General features: G+C 41.2%; 1 protein-coding gene across 1 annotated transcript in view; it reads left to right on the top strand.

Annotated features, from left to right (window-relative positions):
* Window positions 1–23,821, top strand: part of LOC144813884 (solute carrier organic anion transporter family member 1A2-like) — a 1,119,068-nt gene that overhangs the window by 1,024,293 nt on the left and 70,954 nt on the right. Inside the window, exon 13 of the mRNA XM_078674060.1 lies at window positions 9,024–9,088. Coding sequence (XP_078530186.1) covers window positions 9,024–9,088 — 65 coding nt within the window. The remainder of the gene's footprint in view (window positions 1–9,023; window positions 9,089–23,821) is intronic.

Below are 23,821 nucleotides of genomic sequence, written 5' to 3' on the forward strand. Positions count from 1 at the left end.
TTGACAGACCAAAATAACGAAATTAATGAGACTAACTTGATGGTTATTATGTCATGGCTTGAGAGCTACATAACACACAAGGGCCTTCGGGTCTAAGAGATGAAATTAGGCTCAAAGAAAAACACCAGATCAAAACGGCATACCTTTAAAGGACGGTTTTCCTCACCCACCAATGTGTTTACTGACTGCCATAGCCTACCACAATTAATTCAAAGCATTTTCCACCTACACTTACACTCATCGCTTACTTCTCTTCCAAAGTCAGGCAATAAGCCACAAATAAAAATGATTTACTTACACCCACCCATTTCTGAAACACAGATTTTCAGACTGCACATGGGTGTCACATCAGTAGTGCAAGGTAAAATGAGAGTGACCTAAGCAGAACTGTTGCATGGGAACTTAGGAGTCAAGCAACCCTGGACTTAAAAGTCCAACCACAAAAATGCAGCTTCCACCTTGAGCAAGCATCAACATCGGAAGGGATATGGGGTCGCCAGAGGTCGCAGCTGTGACCCCTGGCTTGCCCCCTGCAGCCTCTAGAACTGCTTTTGTAACCCCTGGCCTTAGGTGTCAGCATCAATACCAAGCACAAAAAGTATAGTGTTATGATCAACACTGTTTACATTCTGCATTTCCCTTTAAGTGAAATAAATTCAAAAGTGGAATGGCACTCTTTAAAACACAAAATAAAATTAAACGAATTAAAAATGTTTTTTTTTTAATTGTTGCCATGGTCCCTCACTGTAAATACTTAAAATAAATATGTTTTTGAACAGAACCATTACATTTGTCTTCCACATTTGTGAATTGTTCCTTACAAGTGATGATAAATTAAAACGTATTTCCAATGAAATGGACGAAATCAAGTCAAGATAGTTCATATACAATGTATAGTCCCTACGAATTAGTACTAGTGGGCCTGACTGTTACTGTTTTTTCAGATCTCTTTTTTTGTGCATCTCCATGTGATTTAGCAATACTTTTTTTAAGGTATTGTCATCAGGCTTAAGGACTTGTGGCATTTTTCCTAGGATTCAAGGCCAAAGGCCATATGATGTCACTTCCTGTCGTTGGGGTGGCATCACTTCCACTACCCCTGCTTTTTGGAGAATTAGCGCTCTCTGTATCAACCTTTCCAATTTTAGTCATGGTTTCATAAAACAAATGTTTGCAAGTGATCCATCTGAATGAGGGGTCTTATCTGGAATTCATTGGAATTCATTGGCTCCACACAGTGACAAAGGGAAACCGACTCCCTCACCACTTAAAGAGGGGGCTGCCACTGGGCCTGGTGGCCTAAGAGGTTGGGTCAAAGGGAAAGAGCAGTTACTGCTTTATGGCCCACTTCTGTCTGTTATTTCCAAACAAGTTCATGAATATAATTTCACCAGGATGCTACTACTGAGCTCAGAGAGGGCTGGCAATGGAGCTCCAGTGATGGCCTTAGGGAAAAAGAAATGAGCGACATTGGGAAGACAGCAGTGGTGGCTCCTCCACTATGGTGGGGGACCGTTGCCTCACTGCTTTCAAGCAGTGCTAGAAGCAAAAATATAAAATGATTATAACTTTTAGTTATTATCATTTTATATTTCCTTTGCGGTTGGACAAGGCTGCTATGCTCTCAGAGCAGGGCAGGGGAGGAGTGGTTTGTCCATTCCTAAGTGTGCAATGATTGTTGGTCGGGCCTCTCGGGCCACCCAAACCAGTCATATTCACTTTCCCACTTCTCCATGCAGGTTGCATTACAGCCTGCATGGAGAATATGCCCACCTCTCCAGCCCCTGGTTGAGCGCCGTGTCACGGCGCTCAGACCAATCACAATGCAGTGTTGTGATTGGCTTAGGGGAGTGAGCCTGGCTGCCTGCTTCCTGTTCCTCAAAGGAGAGAAGGAGCAGAGACGCGGGACCCAGCAGCAGCAAGGTAATTGTATTTTTTTTTAATTTTGCTCACTCCCTCCATTGCGACCCCCCACACCACTCTCCTTGACTCCCCCACATGACCCTCGTAACCGTCCTCCCACACTCGAGCCGTGCCGGCCGCAACTGGAAGAAAGGGAGTGAGAGAGAAATTCAACAACAATAGAGAGATGAGAAGAAAAAAATCAAGGAAGAAAAACATTAAAAACTACAAAAAGGGAGATGGAATTAAGGAAGCCTCCTGAAAGACGAACAGCCTTAGTATATTAGCAGTAAATATTTTTTAGTATTAATTCATGAGTCTCCCAACAGAACTGCCCTATAAGTTGTGTGTAAAATAAATTCTATGGCCTCTAGAAATACTCTCGAGCACCTACAATCATTTCCTGAAAACTTGTAGGAAAGACAGGGCTTACACTTTACGCGCATTCATGAAAAACCTGTATGGTCAAAGTGGAGGCCTACTCCCTTGGCTCCATAGTCGCATAAGAATTGTCTACCAGTCAGGATCTTTGCTCGTCTGCAGTCAGCCCTGGCCCATCCGTAGGGGCTGAAGGGCCACACCTTCATCATTTTCCTGATGAGGAGAGTGTCTGTCAGCCTAGACAAAGGTCAGCCTGACAGAGACTCACCTTGTTCAGGTCCGGCAGCCGGGAGCAAGACATGCATGAAATATGCAGACTCCTTGCTGCCCGTGCTGAACTTTGCCAGGCTGAGGATTTCACAGACCTGTGTGCGTGATCTCCTCAGCTTGGCAAAAGTGCCTCAAGGCCTTCCAACAGTGACAAGAAGGAACATCACTGATTTCCTTGAACATGTGTGCTTCAGTTTTAATCCCTGCAGTTCCCAGGGCCAAGTGTCAATTAGTAATACCTTTTCAAAGAGTGGGGTGGAGTCAGCTGGTTCACTGACGCCCATCCCACTTTTTGACGAATTAGGGATTGCTGCCTTCACTCATTGGCTGTATAAATATCAGCCAATGAGGGAAGGCAGAAATCCAAACCCTCCTGGGACCTCTGAGGCTCCCTTCCTAGAAAGCAGCAGTGAAGGTAAGTTCTGTTGTTTGGTGCATGCATACGTGTATGTCTGCATGCAGATATATATGGGTATTTTAGCGAGTGTTGTGAAAGAATGTGTATGTGTGCATGTGTGAATGTATGGGTGAGAGTGAATGTGTATGTGTGCATATGTAGCCCCCATCCCCCTCCCTGCTAAGATTACCAGCCACCACAGTTTGCAGTTCAGGCCCTGTGGAGGACATCTTCAAAAGTGTATTTTTTGGGAGCTATTGTTTGGTGGTCTACCGCACTATTTGTTGCTCCCCATGCCATCCCGCACTCTCCAGCGCACCCTGCACACTATGCTTGCCCAGTCAACAAACATTACAGGTGCTATGTCAAACAAGTACTAACTTTTTGGCTGAATTGCCAGTGCATTCTGGGACTTGTAGTTTCTCTTTTACAATTGCCAGTGTGTGCTCAGAATCCCATGTACGAAAAATGACTAAAAAGTTAGGATTTTATGAACGTTCCAATCAGGAAATCTTGTGACATATCTAGCTACAAAAAACGGTTAATTTTTTCATCTTTGTGACTTTCCCTCAAATGCACAAGAAGTTGTAAAAGTCACAGCCACACGTGCTTGCGTCATACAGCGAAGGGTTTTTTCTCCCTGGCAGGCATTCCTTGGTATCATTGGCATTCTTGACTTCCACTCACTGGGAGGGCGTGTCAATTTCTTTTCACGCTACATTCCTGTGCAATGTTGGTGGAGGTTAGCTTTATTACCTCACTCCCTAGTGTGTGACTGCAACAGCCATGCACATGTGACATGAGGCGAAGGGGTTTGGCCTACATCGGACACTGAGTGCTGCTTCATATCCACCCAGGACAGAGGCATGGTCACTCACTCGACTTAGATTCCTTTATTAGGGCTCGGGGCGGAGCTCCGAGATCCTATTATTAAAGAAAGAAAAAAAAAAAGTTTCTTAGGGCTCGGGAAAGACACATTCCTTAGTGCGCGAGTTTTTTTTTTGTTATCTGAATGGTGATTGGTCCTCGCGGTGATGTATTTTTAGTAGTCTTGATGGGTTGTAATTGTCGGGCGCCATTTTGGGCATTTTGTCTGCGGTTACGTGCTCGGCAGTGCATTAATTTTAACTAGGAGCTGTCAGGGTGGCTGTGTAATGCATTCCAGATGGTGTGCGCGCGTTCACCATAGAGCAGTGCGTTTGTCGGGCGCGCGTCCTCCTCACGTGCACGCAGGCTTCAGATTTAATAAGCGCGAAGAGAGATTCACTTTCTGCCCTGAAATGCAGAATTGACACTATCTCGGGTCAAGGCGACTTCTAACGCCAAGTAAATACGTAATCTGATCGACCCGCTACAATAGAGCTGAAATCACCATCATGCTCGTCGAGGAAATCTACAGTATGTAGAGGCGGGAACCTAACAGAGAGTACATCTCCCTGCCACTACCGAGCGAGACGGAGCGGCAATCACGGGCAGAAGAGGTGGGGGAGGGGATCGGAGCACATGGGGAGGGAAAGATGGGAATTTAACCGCACTGGAGGTCGGGCAGAAAATCTGAAAACATCCATCAACACGCGGTGCAGAAAGGGAACCCGCGGTGGCATTAAAAAACAACACGCATTTTGCTTCATATCTGTTTTTTCAGATTACCCGTATCTCGCAGATCGCCGTTTTCTAACACAAGGTTTGAACAGTTGGTCGCCCTGTTGAGTTTCAGCTTACGTGGGTCAACACAATAATACAGTGAGTTATGGACACTATTTCCACTGCGACACTAAATCCGCAAAAAGCCACGTGCATCTAAACAAACTGCCTCCGTGCGGCCTCGATCCTCTCACAGGGGTAAATATAGCTCTGCTGACGACAGCAAAACTACCCCGCTCATTGGCTGCGCTGAAACCAGGCGGCCCGCGCGGGAGAGCCTAGTTACCTCCTGTTTACGTCCATCTTGGTGACAAGAAAGGAGCGGTCAAATTACGCAGACCATAAAAATTGCCCTATCCCTTTATTATTTAACACACGTTCTTGTTGTTCTTATGGCACGACAATACTGCACACCTATTAAACTACACCCGAGGAATGACTCTGTATGCTAATGTAAAGTTGTGCTACTTGTGTTTGCTCTCTGTACTTGCTCTAAGTAGCAGGTGGGGGTGGACGTCATGAAGCATCTTAATAGAGTGAGCCTTTAAAGCTCCCCTGAAGCTCACGAGCCCAGATGAAGCGGCAGCTGAAAGGAATTCCACAGGGAGAAACCTTAGAAAGGAAGATTCTTTCTCCAAAACATTTTAATTATGTGTGGCAGACATTCTGGGACTAATCTCTTCATCCGTTGCCTTCTGCTTAGTCGGCTAAACAAGGATGAAATGTTTGGGACTATTCAATAACAGGTCCATTCACCGACGCACGCTTCATGCTGGTGGCTGTCCCGCAGTAAATTCCCTGCCTAATGGCGCCCCCCTGCTCATGGATTCACCAAAATCCCAGGGTTAGTGGAAGTGACCTAACTTGACCCTTGACCACCAATTACATCACAGGAAGTGACGTCATGTGAACTTCTACCTGTCATCCTAGGAAGTGATGTCACTCGACATTTTACTCTGATGACATAATTAGAAGGGACTTCATTGCAGTTACAAACGAAACAATTGCAAGGCTGATGAAAAGAAACAGCATAAGAAAGGTGACCCTCGTTAGGTGCCACTCTTGAAAGGTGATTGTCCATAGTGTTCATGACTGTGGACCCTCCTCCTGGCTACCCCTCTACAGATAGGGATGCTTCAAATTCCAGTTCACCTGCTTCGGAGGCCGAGATGCAAAAGCTGAACTGAAGTGGCAGATCTTTGATATGAATTGTGCCACATTTGTGTATCAATCTCAGACCTAATCCTGTTTCAGTGCTGTTGCCGCCGAGAGGGGGCTTCAATACAGATACATCTTAAAAACATGATTTCAGTTGTTTTCTAACATAAGCATTGTGGGGCATCGATGTTCCATTTGTTGGCAGCCTGCAGACCACCGCCAGCCTACGTCAGAGAGTTTGTGAGGCAATTTGGGAGAGATTAGGCACTGTATGGAACAGGTTCTCAGGTGAGTAGAGTAGTGAGGTGAGTAGTGAGTAGTGAGTGCAGAGTAGTGAGTAGTGAGTAGAGTAGTGAGGTGAGTAGAGTAGTGAGTAAAGTAGTGAGTGCAGAGTAGTGAGTAGTGAGTAGTGAGTAGAGTAGTGAGTAGTGAGTAGAGTAGTGAGTAGAAAGTAGTGAGTAGAGTAGTGAGTAGTGAGTAGAGTAGTGAGTGGAGAGTATTGAGTAGAGTAGTGAGTAGTGAGCAGAGTAGTGAGTAGTGAGTGCAGAGTAGTGAGTAGAGTAGTGAGTAGTGAGTAGAGTAGTGAGTAGAGTAGTGAGTAGAGTAGTGAGTAGTGAGTAGAGTAGTGAGTAGAGTAGTGAGTAGAGTAGTGAGTAGAGTAGTGAGTAGTGAGCAGAATAGTGAGCAGAGTAGTGAGTAGTGAGTAGAGTAGAGTAGTGAGTAGTGAGTAGAGTAGTGAGTAGCGAGTAGAGTAGTGAGTAGTGAGTAGAGTAGTGAGTAGTAAGTGCAGAGTAGTGAGTAGAGTAGTGAGTAGTGAGTAGAGTAGTGAGTAGAGTAGTGAGGTGAGTAGAGTAGAGTAGTGAGTAAAGTAGTGAGTGCAGAGTAGTGAGTAGAGAAGTGAGTAGTGAGTAGAGAAGTGAGTAGTGAGTAGAGTAGTGAGTAGTGAGTAGAGTAGTGAGTAAAAAGTAGTGAGTAGAGAGTAGAGTAGTGAGTGGAGAGTAGTGAGTAGTGAGTAGAGTAGTGAGTAGTGAGCAGAGTAGTGAGTAGTGAGTGCAGAGTAGTGATTAGTGAGTAGAGTAGTGAGTAGAGTAGTGAGTAGTGAGTAGTGAGTAGAGTAGTGAGTAGTGAGTAGAGTAGTGAGTAGTGAGTAGTGAGTAGAGTAGTGAGTAGAGTAGTGAGTAGAGTAGTGAGCAGAGTAGTGAGTAGTGAGCAGAGCAGTGAGTAGTAAGCAGAGTAGTGAGTAGTGAGTAGAGTAGTGAGTAGAGTAGTGAGTAGTGAGTAGAGTAGTGAGTAGTGAGTTGAGTAGTGAGTAGTGAGTAGAGTAGTGAGTAGTAAGTGCAGAGTAGTGAGTAGAGTAGTGAGTAGTGAGTAGAGTAGTGAGTAGAGTAGTGAGTAGAGTAGTGAGGTGAGTAGAGTAAAGTAGTGAGTGCAGAGTAGTGAGTGGAGAAGTGAGTAGAGTAGTGAGTAGAGTAGTGAGTAGTGAGTAGAGTAGTGAGTAGAAAGTAGTGAGTAGAGTAGTGAGTAGTGAGTAGAGTAGTGAGTGGAGAGTAGTGAGTAGTGAGTAGAGTAGTGAGTAGTGAGTGCAGAGTAGTGAGTAGTGAGTAGAGTAGTGAATAGAGTAGTGAGTAGAGTAGTGAGTAGAGTAGTGAGTAGTGAGTAGAGTAGTGAGTAGAGTAGTGAGTAGAGTAGTGAGTAGTGAGTAGAGTAGTGAGTAGTGAGTAGAGTAGAGTAGTGAGTAGTGAGTAGAGTAGTGAGTAGTGAGTGCAGAGTAGTGAGTAGAGTAGTGAGTTGAGTAGTGAGTGCAGAGTAGTGAGTAGAGTAGTGAGTAAAGTAGTGAGTAGAGTAGTGAGTAGTGAGTGCAGAGTAGTGAGTAGAGTAGTGAGTAAAGTAGAGTAGTGAGTAGGACATCACAGGCAGCAGCTGTGCAAGCTTCTTACACTCACAAGGAGACCACAGGCAGCTGAGGTGCAATCTTCTCCCACTCACAAGAACGACATCACAGGCAGCAGCAGTGCAAGCTTCTTACACTCACAAGGAGACCACAGGCAGCAGAGGTGCAAGCTTCTCACACTCACAAGAAGGACATCACAGGCAGTAACGGTGCAATATTCTCATACTCACAAGCAGATCACTGGCAGTACACACCACATGAACACACTCCATAACACATAGCAACAATACATTGGCATTTACAATGCCATTAGCTCAAACTCAAATAAATCCGAGCCCGATTGCATTTCTAATGCTTGTTCCTTTTACACTGGTTGAACATTTCCTAGCCTTCTGCAACAGATAGAAAGCTGCTCCTGTTGTTTAACTTGGAACTCATTCTGATTGGCAAAAGGAACTGCTACAACTGTATAGCAACAAAAACAATACACTCCTAATATTAAACCTATTAACCTGGACAAAATGTTTTAAAAAGGTGGTGGTTTTCCCCTGATTATGTTTTTGGGAGATTGTATTTGCCTGCGTCGAGTTCTAAGAGTCCATATTGCCATGGAGTTGTATTGCTTCCATCGCAGGCTAGGAGGATGGCCAAGTAGTGTAATTTTACACGTGTTTACAATACCGTTGTGTAAAATAGATGCGATTTTTTTCTTGTGAAAAATGATGTGTGATACTTTTATGCTCTCTGCTTCTTCACTATTTTTAAAAAAAAAAACAGCAGTCCCGGAGGTTATTTGCGAGGTGACGTTCTGTTATCAGTACTTTTATAACTCGTGAATCATTCATGAAGGCATCCAGGCGCTCTGTAGCAGTTGTGTTAGGCCAGTCATGGGGGGAATGATAGACTTGCCCTTTTCGCAGGGTCTCCTCCAGATTAGTAACTTCTTTTGCTGAATCTGTATTTGTTGGTTTTGGATTTGGGCATGTTACCACTGCTAACAAGTGCTAAAGTGCTTGTACTGTGTCCCTAAAATATGGGAAAATTGGACTACACACACTTGGCACATTTAATGTAGTTGTATTCCTAGAAAATTGATACTACATGTACCCAGGGCTTCTAAATTGGGAGCATAGCAGGGGTATGAATTAGGACTAAGAGAGGAGCTGGGAGGCAGAAAACGTAGAACAGGGAGCGAGATCAGGGAGGGAGCGAGGTGGGATATTCGACCCAGTGGTTCACGGAAGTTGGGGGCGCCAGGTCTATGCACCTTCTTAAAGTGAAAACACTTTAAAAATTAAATGTTTCTTGAATTTGTACATATAAACTAACTACAACACCCTAGTGCATATTGCACATTTAAGTAATGTCTTTTTTTCACAGGAGCTTGGAGCCAGAAGTAAAATCCCTTGGCTTAGGTCTTCACTTATTAGCAGCAAGAACTCTTGGTAAGAAGATATGTTTCAAGAACACATAGGTTGTATGTTTTAAACATATTGTTAAAATACTTACTTTGAAGTTCAATTTATAAAGGGCTTTATTTATTTTGTGATTTTCTTCCATAGAAGTCAAACTTGTCTAAAGTTGGGCGTACACTCTGATTCTCTGGTAAAAATTGTAAACTGTGTTGTATTTTTGTGTAGTTTCATATATATAATGCTTCCTACCGTACACAAGGCACTAACGTGAGTTGGAATGCTCTTTAGGTTGTGCTTGTTGGAAGGATGCGGCGATCGTAGTGTGGCCCAGGTTAGGTGTTTTGGTGTTGTGCATAAAGATCAGAGTGGTACTCTTATTTTGTTATAAGTGGCACTGCTTCAGTGTGTAATGAAAGATGGAGCCCTTACGTTATCTTGTATTGCTGCACCTGAACGGAAGACTTTAGTTGTGAATGCAGGCAGCCTTTGTAGGAAGTGCTTTTTGTTGTGCATCATGAGAAGTGGCCTGTCCTTCCTAATCTGCTGTGAACTTGTAGCCGCAGAGCAGAATGAGATAGGATTGTGTGTGTGTTTTTGCCTACTATCTGTGAGTGTGAGCTTAGAAGCTGATTTATAAGTGAGTATGATCTGGAAACATCTGGGGACAGACTTCTGACATAATGCGGCATGTTCCCTGAAGGGAACAGAGCTGAACAAATACATATCTACAAAGATACAGTGCAGTTTTCCTCTCTCCCTGCGTTGGCACAAATGCCATGTGTCAACACACATGCTTTTTCTCCATAGTGTATGAGTGTGTCCCTTCTATCAAGCATAGTTTTTGTACAGAAGCCGACCCTTCCAGTTCAAAAACTAGGCTTGAATATTTTTACCACATTGTATGTTCACTACAACACACATGTAAAGTTGGAAAAGTGTGAAAAGTTTTAAGATGTGCTCCACAGTTGCACCTCACTTGAGTATGCATACCTTTCTCGTGCAGATCCCTGTCTACCAATGTTAATAGATAGGGAATTGTCTCAAAATCCATAAGTGGTTGGATAGGAGCAGTTCTTTCTCTTGGTCGGTGCGATCCGACATCAAAAGGAAGATCCGGGTTTTGTTCAAAGTGCCAGAATTCCTAGTAGTCTTGAATGTTTCTTGCCCTGCCAGGAAGACTTTCCATAATTGTGCAGCCTTAGATAAAGGTACATGCTATCAATGTGCACCTTATTATAGGATGCAGCAGTCACCAACAGTACCAGTGTAGAATATAAACTTATATTCTACATTACTTGAGGAAAGACTGTTCGCAAGCCAATTGAGGTCCTGTGGGAACTGCATTACACCTTTAATGGGGATTGGCTGTAAATTAGTAATCAGTGAAAAAATGAGACAGGTAGTGTGATGTTGGATGTGGTCATGTGTAAGCCCAGGTGTAGGATAAGATTTACTGTTGCATTTTGCATTCTTTGAAGTCTTCACAGTATGAACAATGGGGCTTCTAGGTAAAATCCATTTGCCTAATCTAGGTAAGAGCTGACAAAGACCATGGTAGCATGTAGCTTCTGTTGCAATACAAAAAGGCAGAAGCTTAGCGATGCATCAAAGATAAGCATAGAGTGAAAGGCCGTTATTGTAACTTGGAGCCTGATTTAGAGTTCGGCTGACTAGTTACTTCATCACAAACCTGATGGATATCCTGTCCACCATATTACACATAGACGGGGGAACTTGTAAGACAGAGGACAGGATATTCATGATGGGTAAGTACTATTTAGAGGCCTGACACACATGCATGGCCCACCGATAAATACCCTTATTGAACTGTTTAAATTCAGGTGAGAAGGAAAGCTTACCAGAAATGTGAGGGTTGGGCCAAAAGCATCTTATTTTTATTTGAAATGTCAACCAACGTGAGTGTGTCCTCCAAAAAGTTCATGAAGTTACTTTAAATAGGTCAAACATGATAAAGAATAAAGTGTGATAAGGTACTATTAGAAATGAGTATATTCCATTTAAATTGCTATCACAATAGAGCGCTTTATTTATCTTCTTCTTTTTCTTGAATGTAGGAAGAAGAATTTGACAAATAACTGTCTTGAAAATTCGCTAATACATGTTTTGCCCTATTTAGGCATGCAAGTCAAATCTTTTTCAAGGCAAAAAAAAAAAAAACATATACCAGCTATAAAGATATGTTCCAGGTAATGATAAATCTTAATGGTACTTAAACCCCTTTTGTAAAAGACACCACTACATGTGATTTCGTGGTTGATTTAACTCTAAAATAAAGCTAAGGTGCAGCGTAATAAAAGAAAAAACTGAATTGAGAAGATCATTGGTGTTAATTAAGAAAATGTGAAAAATATATATGCAGTTCAGAAGTACCAATAAATTTACCCCGGTAGATGACTAATATTTGACCTAGCACAGGCAGAGTCTAGAACTTAAGGCTAGAATGATAAGGCATTATCTGTATTCATAACTAGTGGGAAGAAGAATTCAAGTATATCTGTAGATCTCTGGTCACTTATGATATCAAGTCTACCAATAGGAATTCTGCAAGGTATGAGAAAACTCAAAAATGTGGGTATAATTGGGTAATTCTTTTCTAGAGACCTATAAAGAGTAACCCTGGGCGGAGCAGGCGGGGTGCCTCTACCCAAAGTTCCACAGAGTTGGGAATCAACTCTGTGGAACTTCGCTCCGCTCTGCGTCCTCCCCCCTCCAAAAGTAATTAAAAAGGCACTTACCTGATGTGGCTGCCTCCTCCTCGCAATGGCCGCTCTCCTTCCTCATCCTTCTACATCTTGCGAGTGCTCATGAGCACTCGCAAGATGTACAACAAATGGGGTCTAAGAAGAAGGACAGCGAGGAGGAGGAAGGTGAGTGGCCATGACAATGAGGAGACAGCCACAGCAGGTAAGTGCCTTTGTATAATTACTTTTCTAGGGTAGAGGGGCCGACTAACTACGCTCCGCCAAGGAGACGTAGTTTTGCCTAAACCCCGCGTTCGCAGCGGAACGCAGAGTAGGCAAAACTACGTGAACTACACTGGCAGAGCGTAGTTACCCATCCGGGCTTAATAAAGAGTTGAACAATCATTACTTTGTGATATTAGTTGTATAGTAGCAAATTATCTTTTGCACTGCATAAGGAAGAAAGGCAAACCGAAATGCCACATAAAGAGTTATGGGTTCTGGCATGGAGTGAAGTAAAGGCCAATTATTACTTAGATTCATCGTCATAGATATATAAACTGAGTTTAACATAGAAAGGGGCCGGTGTCCAAGTCAAACAGAAGGAAAAACAAGGTCCGATATATTTTCCAAGGGAGACAACATAAGTAATCTTGAAAGAATAGTTGGTCATTAATAATAATGAGGCAAGACGAGCAATGCGGCAGATATATTTAACCAAAAACGCCACATTAGTATTCTTAAACAAGCATCACAAGGGTTCCGATTGCCACTCAAATTTTCTGAAGTAAAGTAAGTTATTGTCAAAAAGTCAAATAGAGCTATCTTTGCTGACAAACAAAATAGGGCTAGAACTATATTACATCAGCTAAAAACTATTGAACTAACAGCACAGGGATTTGGAGGATATACATCTATTGACCAGTCTATCAGAAATGGAAGACGCATCCAATATTTGTGTAATAGCAGCTTAATTGGTAATCAATACTTCCCACACCTGGGAAAGTAAATGCACACCTAATTCAGCTTTCCCACAAACATTGTATCCAGGAAATCCTGTTGATCTCTTTTACACAAGTAAGTGGTAAGTGTCATTAGAAAGCCCTTCTTGATGGAGAGCTGGGCTTCATCCCTCTCAGGAGATCAACAGGGATCAGCCTGGGTGGATTTCCAGCATTAGTTGATCTTGCAGTGCTAGTGAAATGGTCTCTAACTAAACAAGTGAGTGATGTAATTTATATAATAAATATCACCCCTCATGCCATGCGAAGTCACAGTCAGTCTGCCATTATGGATTCTACCCTGATAAAGCTGTCACTGAGGGAGCAAAAATAAACATCCACATTTTGAGCAGTGCTCTTCAGCTTTTGTACAGAATGTTCAAGGCTTCTGATTATGTGCTTCTGGAGATGTTTAAAGGTAATCAAAGCTATTTTTTGGATCAATATCCATACAAGCATGCCAGCAAAAGTGTGTCAAATGTCAACATTCAAGAAAACATGTCAAGTTTAAATGTGAGGATGTAAAATGGTGGGATTCCTGCCTGGGCCTAAATATGACCACATGACACCCTTTTCTTGGGTATGAGCTAACTATAAAGCTTCCTAGAAAAGCATGCTAAAAATTATAAAGGTAAGCTAAAATCTAACTTTAAAACATTGTGCTTCTTTAGTAATAAAAGCATACGGAAAGCCAAATTGCATGTTACAAAAGAGAATTAAGAAAACCATGATAAAAAACATTTGAGTCCTAAAAGCAAATTTGCTAAATAAAAGCATAGTAAAAAAAAATTTCTCCACCTCTCGAAATTTCCAGATTGTTTAAATGTTCCGACCAGTAGGCAAAACATTGCTGTACCCAGCATCCGGAGATCGTCGCTCCATTGGCACCCCTATCGATAACTCCATGGAACAAATATGTTCAAATCCAACCCCTTAAGCAGCCACTGAAGGAGTGTGACCAGTAGCGCACCTGCAGAGTACGAGCCAGGAGCTGAAGAATCCCAGGAAGGCTCATAATGTACATTCTGGAGCAATGGCAATCGCGCATGGCATCTGTACTGGTGCATCTTTAGAGGACCCACCACTAGCATAATGTCCATAGATTGGACCGTTGCATCCCCAAGCATTTATCCATGGCGCACTCATAAGTGCAGAGCTGACAGCGGAATAAGGACTGAATGCAGTGTAGCCAAACAGGCTGAAAGAACAAGAACCAGTTGTAATTAAGTTGTTGAAGCAAGGGTGCGCCAATGGACTGTATCATTCTCTCACAACACAGTAGAACATGTGGTAGTGCCATCCCCATTTGGCCGTGAACATCCATTGCGGAACAGATAGAATAAAATCAGTGACCCGACAAGTAGGAACAGGACAAGCATCAACCCTCCAAAAATGCATCCCAGCACGGAGTGTATGAAAGATGGAATAACTCAGAAGACTGTCTGGAAGGTGCTAACCAAGCCAGAGCCAGTCGACTTAAAAAGTGTGCTATCCCAGCAGTTTTGGAAATGCGGTGCTCTAACTCCCCGAAATGGTGTGAGAGGTTGGTGCGGAGTAGTGACTGTATCTCAAAGGAAGACCTTGCAACTTGAAAATCAGACATCTCTTGCGCAGGTGTTAAGGCCACATCTATCTGAAACAACAAGGCTTTCAGTCTACTTAAAGCCTCAAGGTTTGCATTCGAAATCTGTATCGAAGGCCAAATTGTTGCATCCCTAACTGTATGGGCAGGCAGAAACAGCACTGGTGCACAACAGGTCACGACCCCAGAAACTGTCACCAGATATGGTAATGCCCGCCTCATCCTGCAGCAACCTTGATTATTCAACTTGTAATAACTCCCATTTGAGAGCAATTTGAATGCCGAACAAATGACAGCTGCAGGGGAACCTTTCAAATAAAAATAACAATACAAGTTCACCTTGGATGCATTATATGTTCCATGGAGAGTAATATCTCGGCAAACTAAAGAATGGCCTAAAGAATTCTCGCAGTCTGTGTCACTAAGAGAAACCTCAGTAGTACCATTCCTACAATGATGAGTGGAAGGTAGGACCCATGACTAATGTACAAATCCTTCTCCCAGTGCTTCCTATCTTCCTACTTGATGATATTGCAAGCAGTATTGGAAGTGAAAGTATGATATTGGCAGATAAATAAATCCATGTATAATCCAATCTGCACTCTGCACTTCTGCAACAGTAAATGGAAACTTCTCTAATTTTTCTGTGTGTAACATTGTGTATGTTGCATCTTTCTTTGCCAATGTGATCTGTTCTTCAGTTAGATTGTATGTAATATACAAATTGCTGGCATTTCGATGTTTCCAAGGGGTGCAACCAGTATGTAGCGTCTGCAGGTTTCAACTTAGTATCATAATAGATCTAAGTTGTGATTGCCCATGTTGCAAAGAGGACATTTCACTCTGTATGATGTTGATAGCAGACAACACAATGTTACCCAGAGAATATATCCTAGTGGATAAAGTGGTTATACCATTGTATTCTATTGATTGAGGCCTTTCCAAATTAACTTTGTTAATTTTACATATATTGCATACGGAGAGCGTTTTGATGTTGCTCTCAAGGACCTAACAAAAAATCGCGTAAGGAAATGCCGTCAGAAAGAAGAGACAGGTGTTGTTTGGCTCTGCTAACCTTGAGGGTTTTGCCTAATCTAGGCACAACTTTCCAGCACTGTGAGTTATGACCACTCCTGTATGTTCTGTCTGCATGTAACGTGGGTCTGGTCTATTTATCTGAAACATCTTCGTGTTGTGAAGAAACCTTTCCTGACATCAGTTAGTTTGTAATGGCCACACTAACCATCCCTCTTGATTGGAATGTGAAGAAGTGCATGTCACATTTCCAAGCATGTTGTCAAATTTGCCAAATTGCAAAAGGTGCAAATGTGGGAATGTCAGGTTTGTTGATATCCTTTAGATTTGCTAAGCCAAGAAAGGATGTCTTTTACACAGTTTTATTCAGGAAAACCATTTTCTGTGGTATGTATAAGGCATGCTCAAAATAAAGCATTGCTCCCCTGAACTTGGCAATCTCTAGATCCCCATATAGATTTCAAATCGACACTGCCCTTCCAAAAGTTGAACCCTTGTTTTGAAAACTGGGAAATTAAAGATTCAAAATAATCAATTTGGTGTCAGTGAGGATAGGATTCTTAGCCTGTAAAGGTGTAAGTTTATAATAGAGGACTCCTGGTCAGGTGTATTGTGCCCTGTGAAATATGCAAACTTCTCTGCAAATTGTTTTAACTACCCCATGGTGGTGTAGGGCAGTGTTCCCATGTGTGCAATTGAATACTGCACATATAGTACTTGCTTTTTGTATATAATGGTGACCACAATGGTGAAAACATAACTTTTCCTCATAATTAGCAGTTCCGTCATACATTTATTCACTATTAAAAAATGTGTAGTGCTCTAATTCAACGAGCATTTCATGCACAGTGTTAATGTTTCAATCATCAGAAATAGTACCAGGAGTGATAACATCTTTCGAAAAAATAGGGAACACATATGGTATTTTGAAAGTTTTAGTTGGTCCAAATATATCGTAGGATACATTATCCCAAACAATTCCATCACGACCCAGAACAGCCAAAATGTTCACCATGGAAAGGTCTCTTTGCACTTTGTGTGATGAAGAATGCGGTTTCAAAACTTTGTTTACCAGTTCAACAGCAAAACATGTTGTGAGATAATCTCCGTTCAGAAGCAGAAAAAAGACAGTCACAAAACCAATCCAGAAGAAAAGGAAAAGTAATGCAATTGCAATCCAAATGCACATCCATGAAGGGATAAGGTATGTCTTTTTGAGCCAGGTGTACAATTTAAGTGGTTCTCTTTATGGCGGTAGATCAGGGACTCAAGAGACGCCACCAAAGTTATAAAGTAGCTGTAGGCTGTTTGCACTAGATTTGGTAGCTCATGAAGGTGTGTGGAGTTGGTAGATGATTCTATGATGCGGTAGACATCATCCTTGTCTGTTTGAAATCTGTGTTTTCATACTGGATGATTGTATGGAGGTCCAAATTTTAACAGACGTTTTGCCACAATAATAGGACATTTAAGTCTTATCCAATCTCCTACATGAATGCTAGACCTAAATCCACCCATATCATGTACCCCAGGATGGACTTGATGGTAACGCCTAAGTATGTTAAGCCCTTTCATTTCCACATAAACCTTTCAATAGATGTGTATGTCCTTGACAACAAGACTAGTTTAAAAAAAAACCTTCAACTCAATTCTCCTATCCTCATAAGAGACAGGACTTCAGTCCGGAGGATTGAGCGATTTTTCTCCCCAGACACTTTCAAACAATTATTCTGTAAGCATAGTTATACGCGCACCAGAATCCAACAATAATTGTAAGGGTTTTCCATCAACCAAAACTTCGACTACTGGATCCACACAATTTTCAGAATCATCCTTGAAAACCACCACAAAGTCAGTTAAGGAACTCACAATCTCACTCACTGGATCATCATTATTCTCTTCAGAGTAAACCACATTGATCTTACTTTTGGAAGAGCACACTTTTGCAAAGTGTCCTTGTCTACCACACTTCCGACAAGAAGCATTTTTGGCAGGACAGACCCGAGAATTAGATAAATGAGAGGGAAACCCACATTTAGTACAAATATTTCTAGCAAACCCTACTTTTCTCTCAGACCTAAAAGAAGTATACCTACCCCCCTTCTGTTCAATGTGATATTTGTCTTTTTCTCCTTGAAGCTTGTCCCCTTGATCTTTGCGCTCTTTGACAGCATTCACCATACTTTTCTCAGGTTTAAGCTTGTGCAAGGCTTTTTAGGACAATTCTATACTCTTAACAAACTTGTGTGTGGCTACCACCAGACTACTTTCTACATCAAATTGCTTTTCTAACATTTTACTGCCTGATCAAATACATTAAGCTCCTCCTCGCCTTCAACAACTTCAAGAGGAGGTAAGTGTTCTAGGACAGCTTGTCCTTCTCACCCTAGATTGTGCTCTAAAAGGATTTTTTTACTTTCCGCACTAAACCTGGTACCCACATGGCCCCTAAATACTTCTCAAAAGCCCTGTACCATATTTTCCACCTGATTGGCGGATCAACTGGAAGCTGTATTTTTTGCGAATTGACACGGTCTTAATAAGCGAATTACACAAACAATGTTAAGTAGGTAACCTAATCCTAGAAAAGCAAGGTAACAGTGGAGCCTTCTTAGAATCAGCACCTAACCTATAATAACTCTAATTGTAAAATTCCCTTTAGATCAATATAGGGAAATGTGTGCACACTGGTTGGCACCCAGCATCACAGTGCTAGTTAAAAACAGGAACTCAACAATATAAAAAACAGCACAGGTGCACCACTAAGTGGAAACAATAAAATTCCATCCAAATGATAACATGAAAAAAAGCTCCTCCGTTTCGATTTTTTTATTTCGTTGTATAGTAGAAAAAAACAGTACAGCCTAATCCTGTGGAGACAAATAGTAAGATACACTATTACAGGGTATAAAAAATCAATATTAGTGCTAACTATATTGGGATTACATCCAGATGGATAAATCTTGCAATGGAATAATAATATGAAATGTCACAGCTTAACTGAAATTTCTTCTTCCCTTTTTTACAAAAAAAAAAGTAGACAAAAGAAATCGTTATAACTTGAGATATTCTTCATAATGAAACTGTGCAGCATTCTAAATCATTGTGAGAAAATGGTGTTCCAGAGATGTGCTTCCCATGCGTGACATTCACTGCGGAGATAGTTGTCCGTGTAAAAATTATTTTCACCGATGACAGTTCACATTAAAACGAGTGTTAAGCAACATTAAAAAAACAAAAGATGGAATACAGAACGACGTAGATGAAATGCTGGCACTCCTCATATGCAGAATTAAAAAAAATCTTCTTACCTCAATGTCGCAAGCTGCAAGTGATACACATTTGAAGAATAAATTTACTTCCTACAGAATACAGAGGACTTCTCACCTCCTTGTCATACGCTCCACAGGGATCCTGCGTTGTAACAGATCAACCATGCATAACCTTGACGCTCCCAGGCGCTGCCTTGACCCTTGCAGAGATTTCTAGAACTTCAGATTCCTCATAGTGATGCGCGTACGAGTGCATCAATAATGCGTAGACTTTACGTTCCGTGACATTGCCGTGACCTGAGGAGAAGAATGCTCAGAGATGACAACGCGTTCCACAGAATCTCCGATAGTATGGTAAGATTCTGTTGCATCATCATTCGAGACACAACAAGCTGGTAAGCAGGTCTCCAGCTGAACAAAATGACCGTTGCAGACCACGGTGGACAAGGCGCTACATAATAGCTATGACAAGCAGCCAACTTACGGTTTGTGTCAGCTTCACACACAGGTACTGCACAAGCTCTCTCACAAACTCTGCCAGGAACAGGATATGAATACTCCTAGGACTCTGCCACGAACAGGAGTACAAATACGAAGTATGATCATAAAAATGCAAAACCAGTAGAATACTTGATTGTAGAGACACAGATTTCTCCAGGTGAATGAAATACAAAAATCACCTCCAGATCGTCGAACATCAAAGAAGAAGGAGAATGCTCTTTACAAGCAGCAGCAGATAGGTGGAAAACAGTCCAATTCACGAAATGTGAAAATTGAAAACTGGAACACAGCACAGGCTGCACACGTGGGTGGAGAGCGGACAGTCCAACTCGTCGCCAAATTTGTAGTAATCACACAGAGGCAGGTAAGTGTGAGAACAACATATTTATTGACTGTCAATCTCCACAGCTTCCAGGGACAACTGATAAGTGCCCATTGGAGTTCAAACCATCACATTCTATTTCCATGACAGTGACATAGTCAGTTCTGAATAGCTAATTAATGTGTACATTAGAAAGAACTCTACAATGGCCAATTGTTGTTGTGCAGCTTGAAGAGCCCTTGTGGGATTTACTGTCATTGGTCACATCACTTATTGTGTTGAACATTCTGATGAGATCTTTGTACAGTGTACAAAGTTCTGGTGTTGACAGATTAGCTATATCAGGATAGGGTGTATGATCAGCTAAGACTGGCCATGTTGCTCCCTTATTGATAGGTCGACCTAGTCTAACATCTTGTGTTATGTGTGGCAGGGCACCATCAATCTAATTTTAGTGTTCTTGATATGTTAGTGGTATTTCTAGTGCTTCATAAGCTGTGTAGATATTAGGTGCTGCAACTGCAGTGTAGGCATGAAAATGTCTTGAGTGTTCATTTAATGCTAAGAATGTAACCCATGAATCGAAAATCTCTGCCCTATATGTTTTGTGGGCCTCAATCATGAAGGTCACATCTCCTCCTGCATGGGGGGCCCTTGTTGTTGTAAAAGTTGTGTAACTGCATGTCTGTGATTTACTGTTATGTTAACTGATGCTTTTGGCAGACATTTGAATATGTAGAGTTCAGAGAAAGTACATCTGTGGGGTGATCCTTTGAAAGGTTCAAGCTTGAACAACCAGCAGCCAATACATAGGGGTTCACTACTCAGCTGAAGAGGATTTTTCCTTTACACCACAGATATCTCTGATTACTTGGTGAGTAGGGGTCTTTGGGTATACAGAAGAAAACTACTCGGGTGATCCATTAAATGAGAACCCAAGCTAGAACATTGGTGGTGCCATGTTATACAGCTTATGCTTTCTCAGTAAAAACTGTGCATTTGCTGGATAACATAAACTGTGGAAGACTGATTCTACGCACCTCATCAGGATATTTTAGCCTTAGTCTATCTGTACCCTTAACCTGGAAAGGTAATAGGTAGAATATGCAAAGTCAGAACATGACAATCCTGACTTACTAAGGAAATGGTGATTACGGATCTAGAATCTTTTTGTTTGATAAATCATACATACCCAAAGAGATATACAAGAAACCCACAACATGGCCTTTCAATATGTATCGAAGCACTATGGTTCTTCTATAAAATATGTGTGCTGCGAAAATGAATAGAAGGAAACAGAATAGTACGATCAGCAATACAAGAATGGCGAAGAAGACAAATAGTTCAAGCATTGTGCTGTTTGCAGAGAATATATCCTAGCATATAAATGCTTTTATATTTTTCTCCTACCTAGCGCTACCTATCCTAGTGTGGCCTAGGGTGGGTGAATCTGCGAGAACCCATCTAGGAAGATCTAACTCCCCCATTACCTGCGGATAAATATCACCAGGAAAAAAGTCCATTATAACGCGAGTGCCTTCAAATCGTATTCCATTACAACGCATGCCATTACAACGCATGCCATCACAACGCATTATAAGGTTAGTAATGGAGGATTTTATATTTTAGGGTGGGTATGGATTTTGGGGTATTTGGGAATAGTAATTTTTACCCCTACACTATCCAACACTTACCCTTCTGTTGCACTAAAAGTATTAGGCGTTGTAATGGTATGCGTTATAATGGAATGCATTGTAATGGCATGCGCTGTAATGGTAGTTTTAGAAATGTGTTGTAATGGTATGCGTTATAAAATCATGCGATGTAATGGTAGTTGCCTTGTAAAAACTGCGATGTAAACGCATGCATTGGAATGGTTTGCATTATAACTTCATATATTCATCACCAGGAAGTCCATCTTGGCAGAGAGCTGGGCTTCATCCTTCTCAGGAGGTAAACAGGAATCAGCTGGGTTGGAATTCGGCATGGGTTGACCTTGCAGTGCCAGCGAAATGCTCCTCTAACTAAACAAAGGAGGGATGTTGTTTATATATTAAAATCACCCCTGTTGCCATGCAGAAGTCCCAGTCAGGCTACAATTATTGACTCTACCCTGACAAATATGTTGCTGAGTGAACAATAAAAAACAACAACAATTCGCGCAATGAACTTTAGCTTTAGTACAGAATGTTCAAGGCTTTTGATTATGTGCCTACGAGGATGTGCAAATGTAAGCAAAGCTATTTCTCGGCTTTGTGTCAAATGTCAATGCTCAAGAAAAGATGTTACTTTTAAACGTGAGCATGTAAAATGGTGGTATTCATTGCCAGGCCTCAGTGAGACCACTTACCAACACAAATCCGTCTTCCACCTAAAGGATGACCATCATCTCGGTAATGGATTCTGTTTGTTCCAGATTGGGAAAATATATTGATTGTGATTTACAATATTTTATGCAGGTCTTGTCTTCCTACATTATGGATATCAACTATGCGCTTCAGCAATTAAATAATATTGAGTGGCAATCTAACTATGCATTGGCAACTGTTGTAAACTTATATATCTCAATTAAACATAAAGATGGTTTGGAAGCAATAGGCAAAGCTCTAGCCACAAGATCGGTACATCAGGTATAAAGGAATCAGATGATATTGGAAATGGCAGAATTGTGCTCAACTAACAGCTCCTTTGTTTTCAATGAAAGTATATATTGCCAACAACACGGTCCGTGCAAAATTTGTGCCTTCATATGCCAGCGACACAATAGGAGAAGATGAAAAGTACTGGCTGTGGAACGAAAGATTTGAAAACTTTAGCAAAAAGATCTTGGGAATGGTACCTTGTTTACATTTTACCAGTATGGCAAGGCTCACAATCTTCATTGACAAATCACATTAAGGCCCTCTCTGACAATAAGTGGGGGATAACTGTAACATCTAATATCTCCAAACATGAAATCCAATAGTTAGATTTAACTATCTCTGTGGAAATTGATCAACTGAATAGCAAAATTCACTGAATAAACAGAGCGTCTAATTCTATATTTCATGCTACCCACTATAATGCCCGCAATACTGTCTCAAGCCTTTCAAAAATAAACTACATAGAGCTAAAATACCCTGTTACACAACTGAAGACTACTTACAACAATCTAATTAGATCTTCCACAGAAAAAACAACCAAAACAAAACAAGCAGTGGATTTAGTGGGATGAAAAGAGCTTTTAAAAGACTCTATCAAAACAAAGTCAGTCCATTAGGTTTATCACAGACTTTCCCAATTGTCATCATTTAATTAGAAACATTTTACAAAAACATTGGTCCCTGCTCATAATTAATCCAAAGATTTCTAAGGATTTTAAACCATATCCACAAATTAATTTTACCAGAGCGATTCTCACTTTTTAGATGGCAAGCCTAAAAGCTTGTATACATGTCAAAATTGCTCTATTTGTAAATTAGGAAAGAACAAAATACAAGCACTAATCACAAGCAACCAACAGAATTAAATAAAACAGAGTAGATCAACTGTGAAAGTACCTTTATAATTTATGTGATCATCTGTCCCTGTGAGAAAAAAAAACATATGGAGGAAGTGCCATCTCACCACTTAAACAGAGGATCCAGGAACACTACAGCAATACCCAAAAATCTGATACTAAATTATTATTGGTTGACTATTTTGAAACAAATCATCAACATCAGCCAATATTTACATTTTATGGATTGGAAAAATGAAAACAAAACCTTTTGGAGGCAATCAGGAACTTACTCCGGAGAGTGACTTGATTTCTACATTTAATACAGTCAAACATGGTTTGAATAAGAATGTGGAACTACATATCAAACGTATCTAGACATGCCATCATTATGCTCTATGTCCAATCCATTGACTAAATGAGTATGCCCTGAACTGTTGACACCACACCTGAGGCATAGTAGATACCTCAAACTTACTCGAATTAGAGTGATAGACATGGGTTCACCACAATAACTTATTCTACAGATGTAACCACAATAACTTATTCTACAGATGTAATACTAGACCATAATGAACAATGCATGGAGGGATGATGAATAGTAAATATTTACGTGAAATGTTTGTGTGTTTTGATAATACCATAACAGCTGTCTGTTTCTTTTACCTCCTCACATACTACATTACTGCTTATCTTTCCTGTCTCTTCCCGTTCTTTATTTATACCCATGAGGTTTTACCAAGATGGATGGTTGTGTCCTTGCTTAAAATATCGACATCAATTTAGATCACATAAAATCATAAAAGGGACATTTACCAAAATATTCCAATTATAAGAATTGTTTCTATTTAAATGTTAACCATATTTGAT

This window comes from Lissotriton helveticus, chromosome 1_1, assembly GCF_964261635.1.
Source record: "Lissotriton helveticus chromosome 1_1, aLisHel1.1, whole genome shotgun sequence".
NCBI lineage: Eukaryota > Metazoa > Chordata > Amphibia > Caudata > Salamandridae > Lissotriton > Lissotriton helveticus.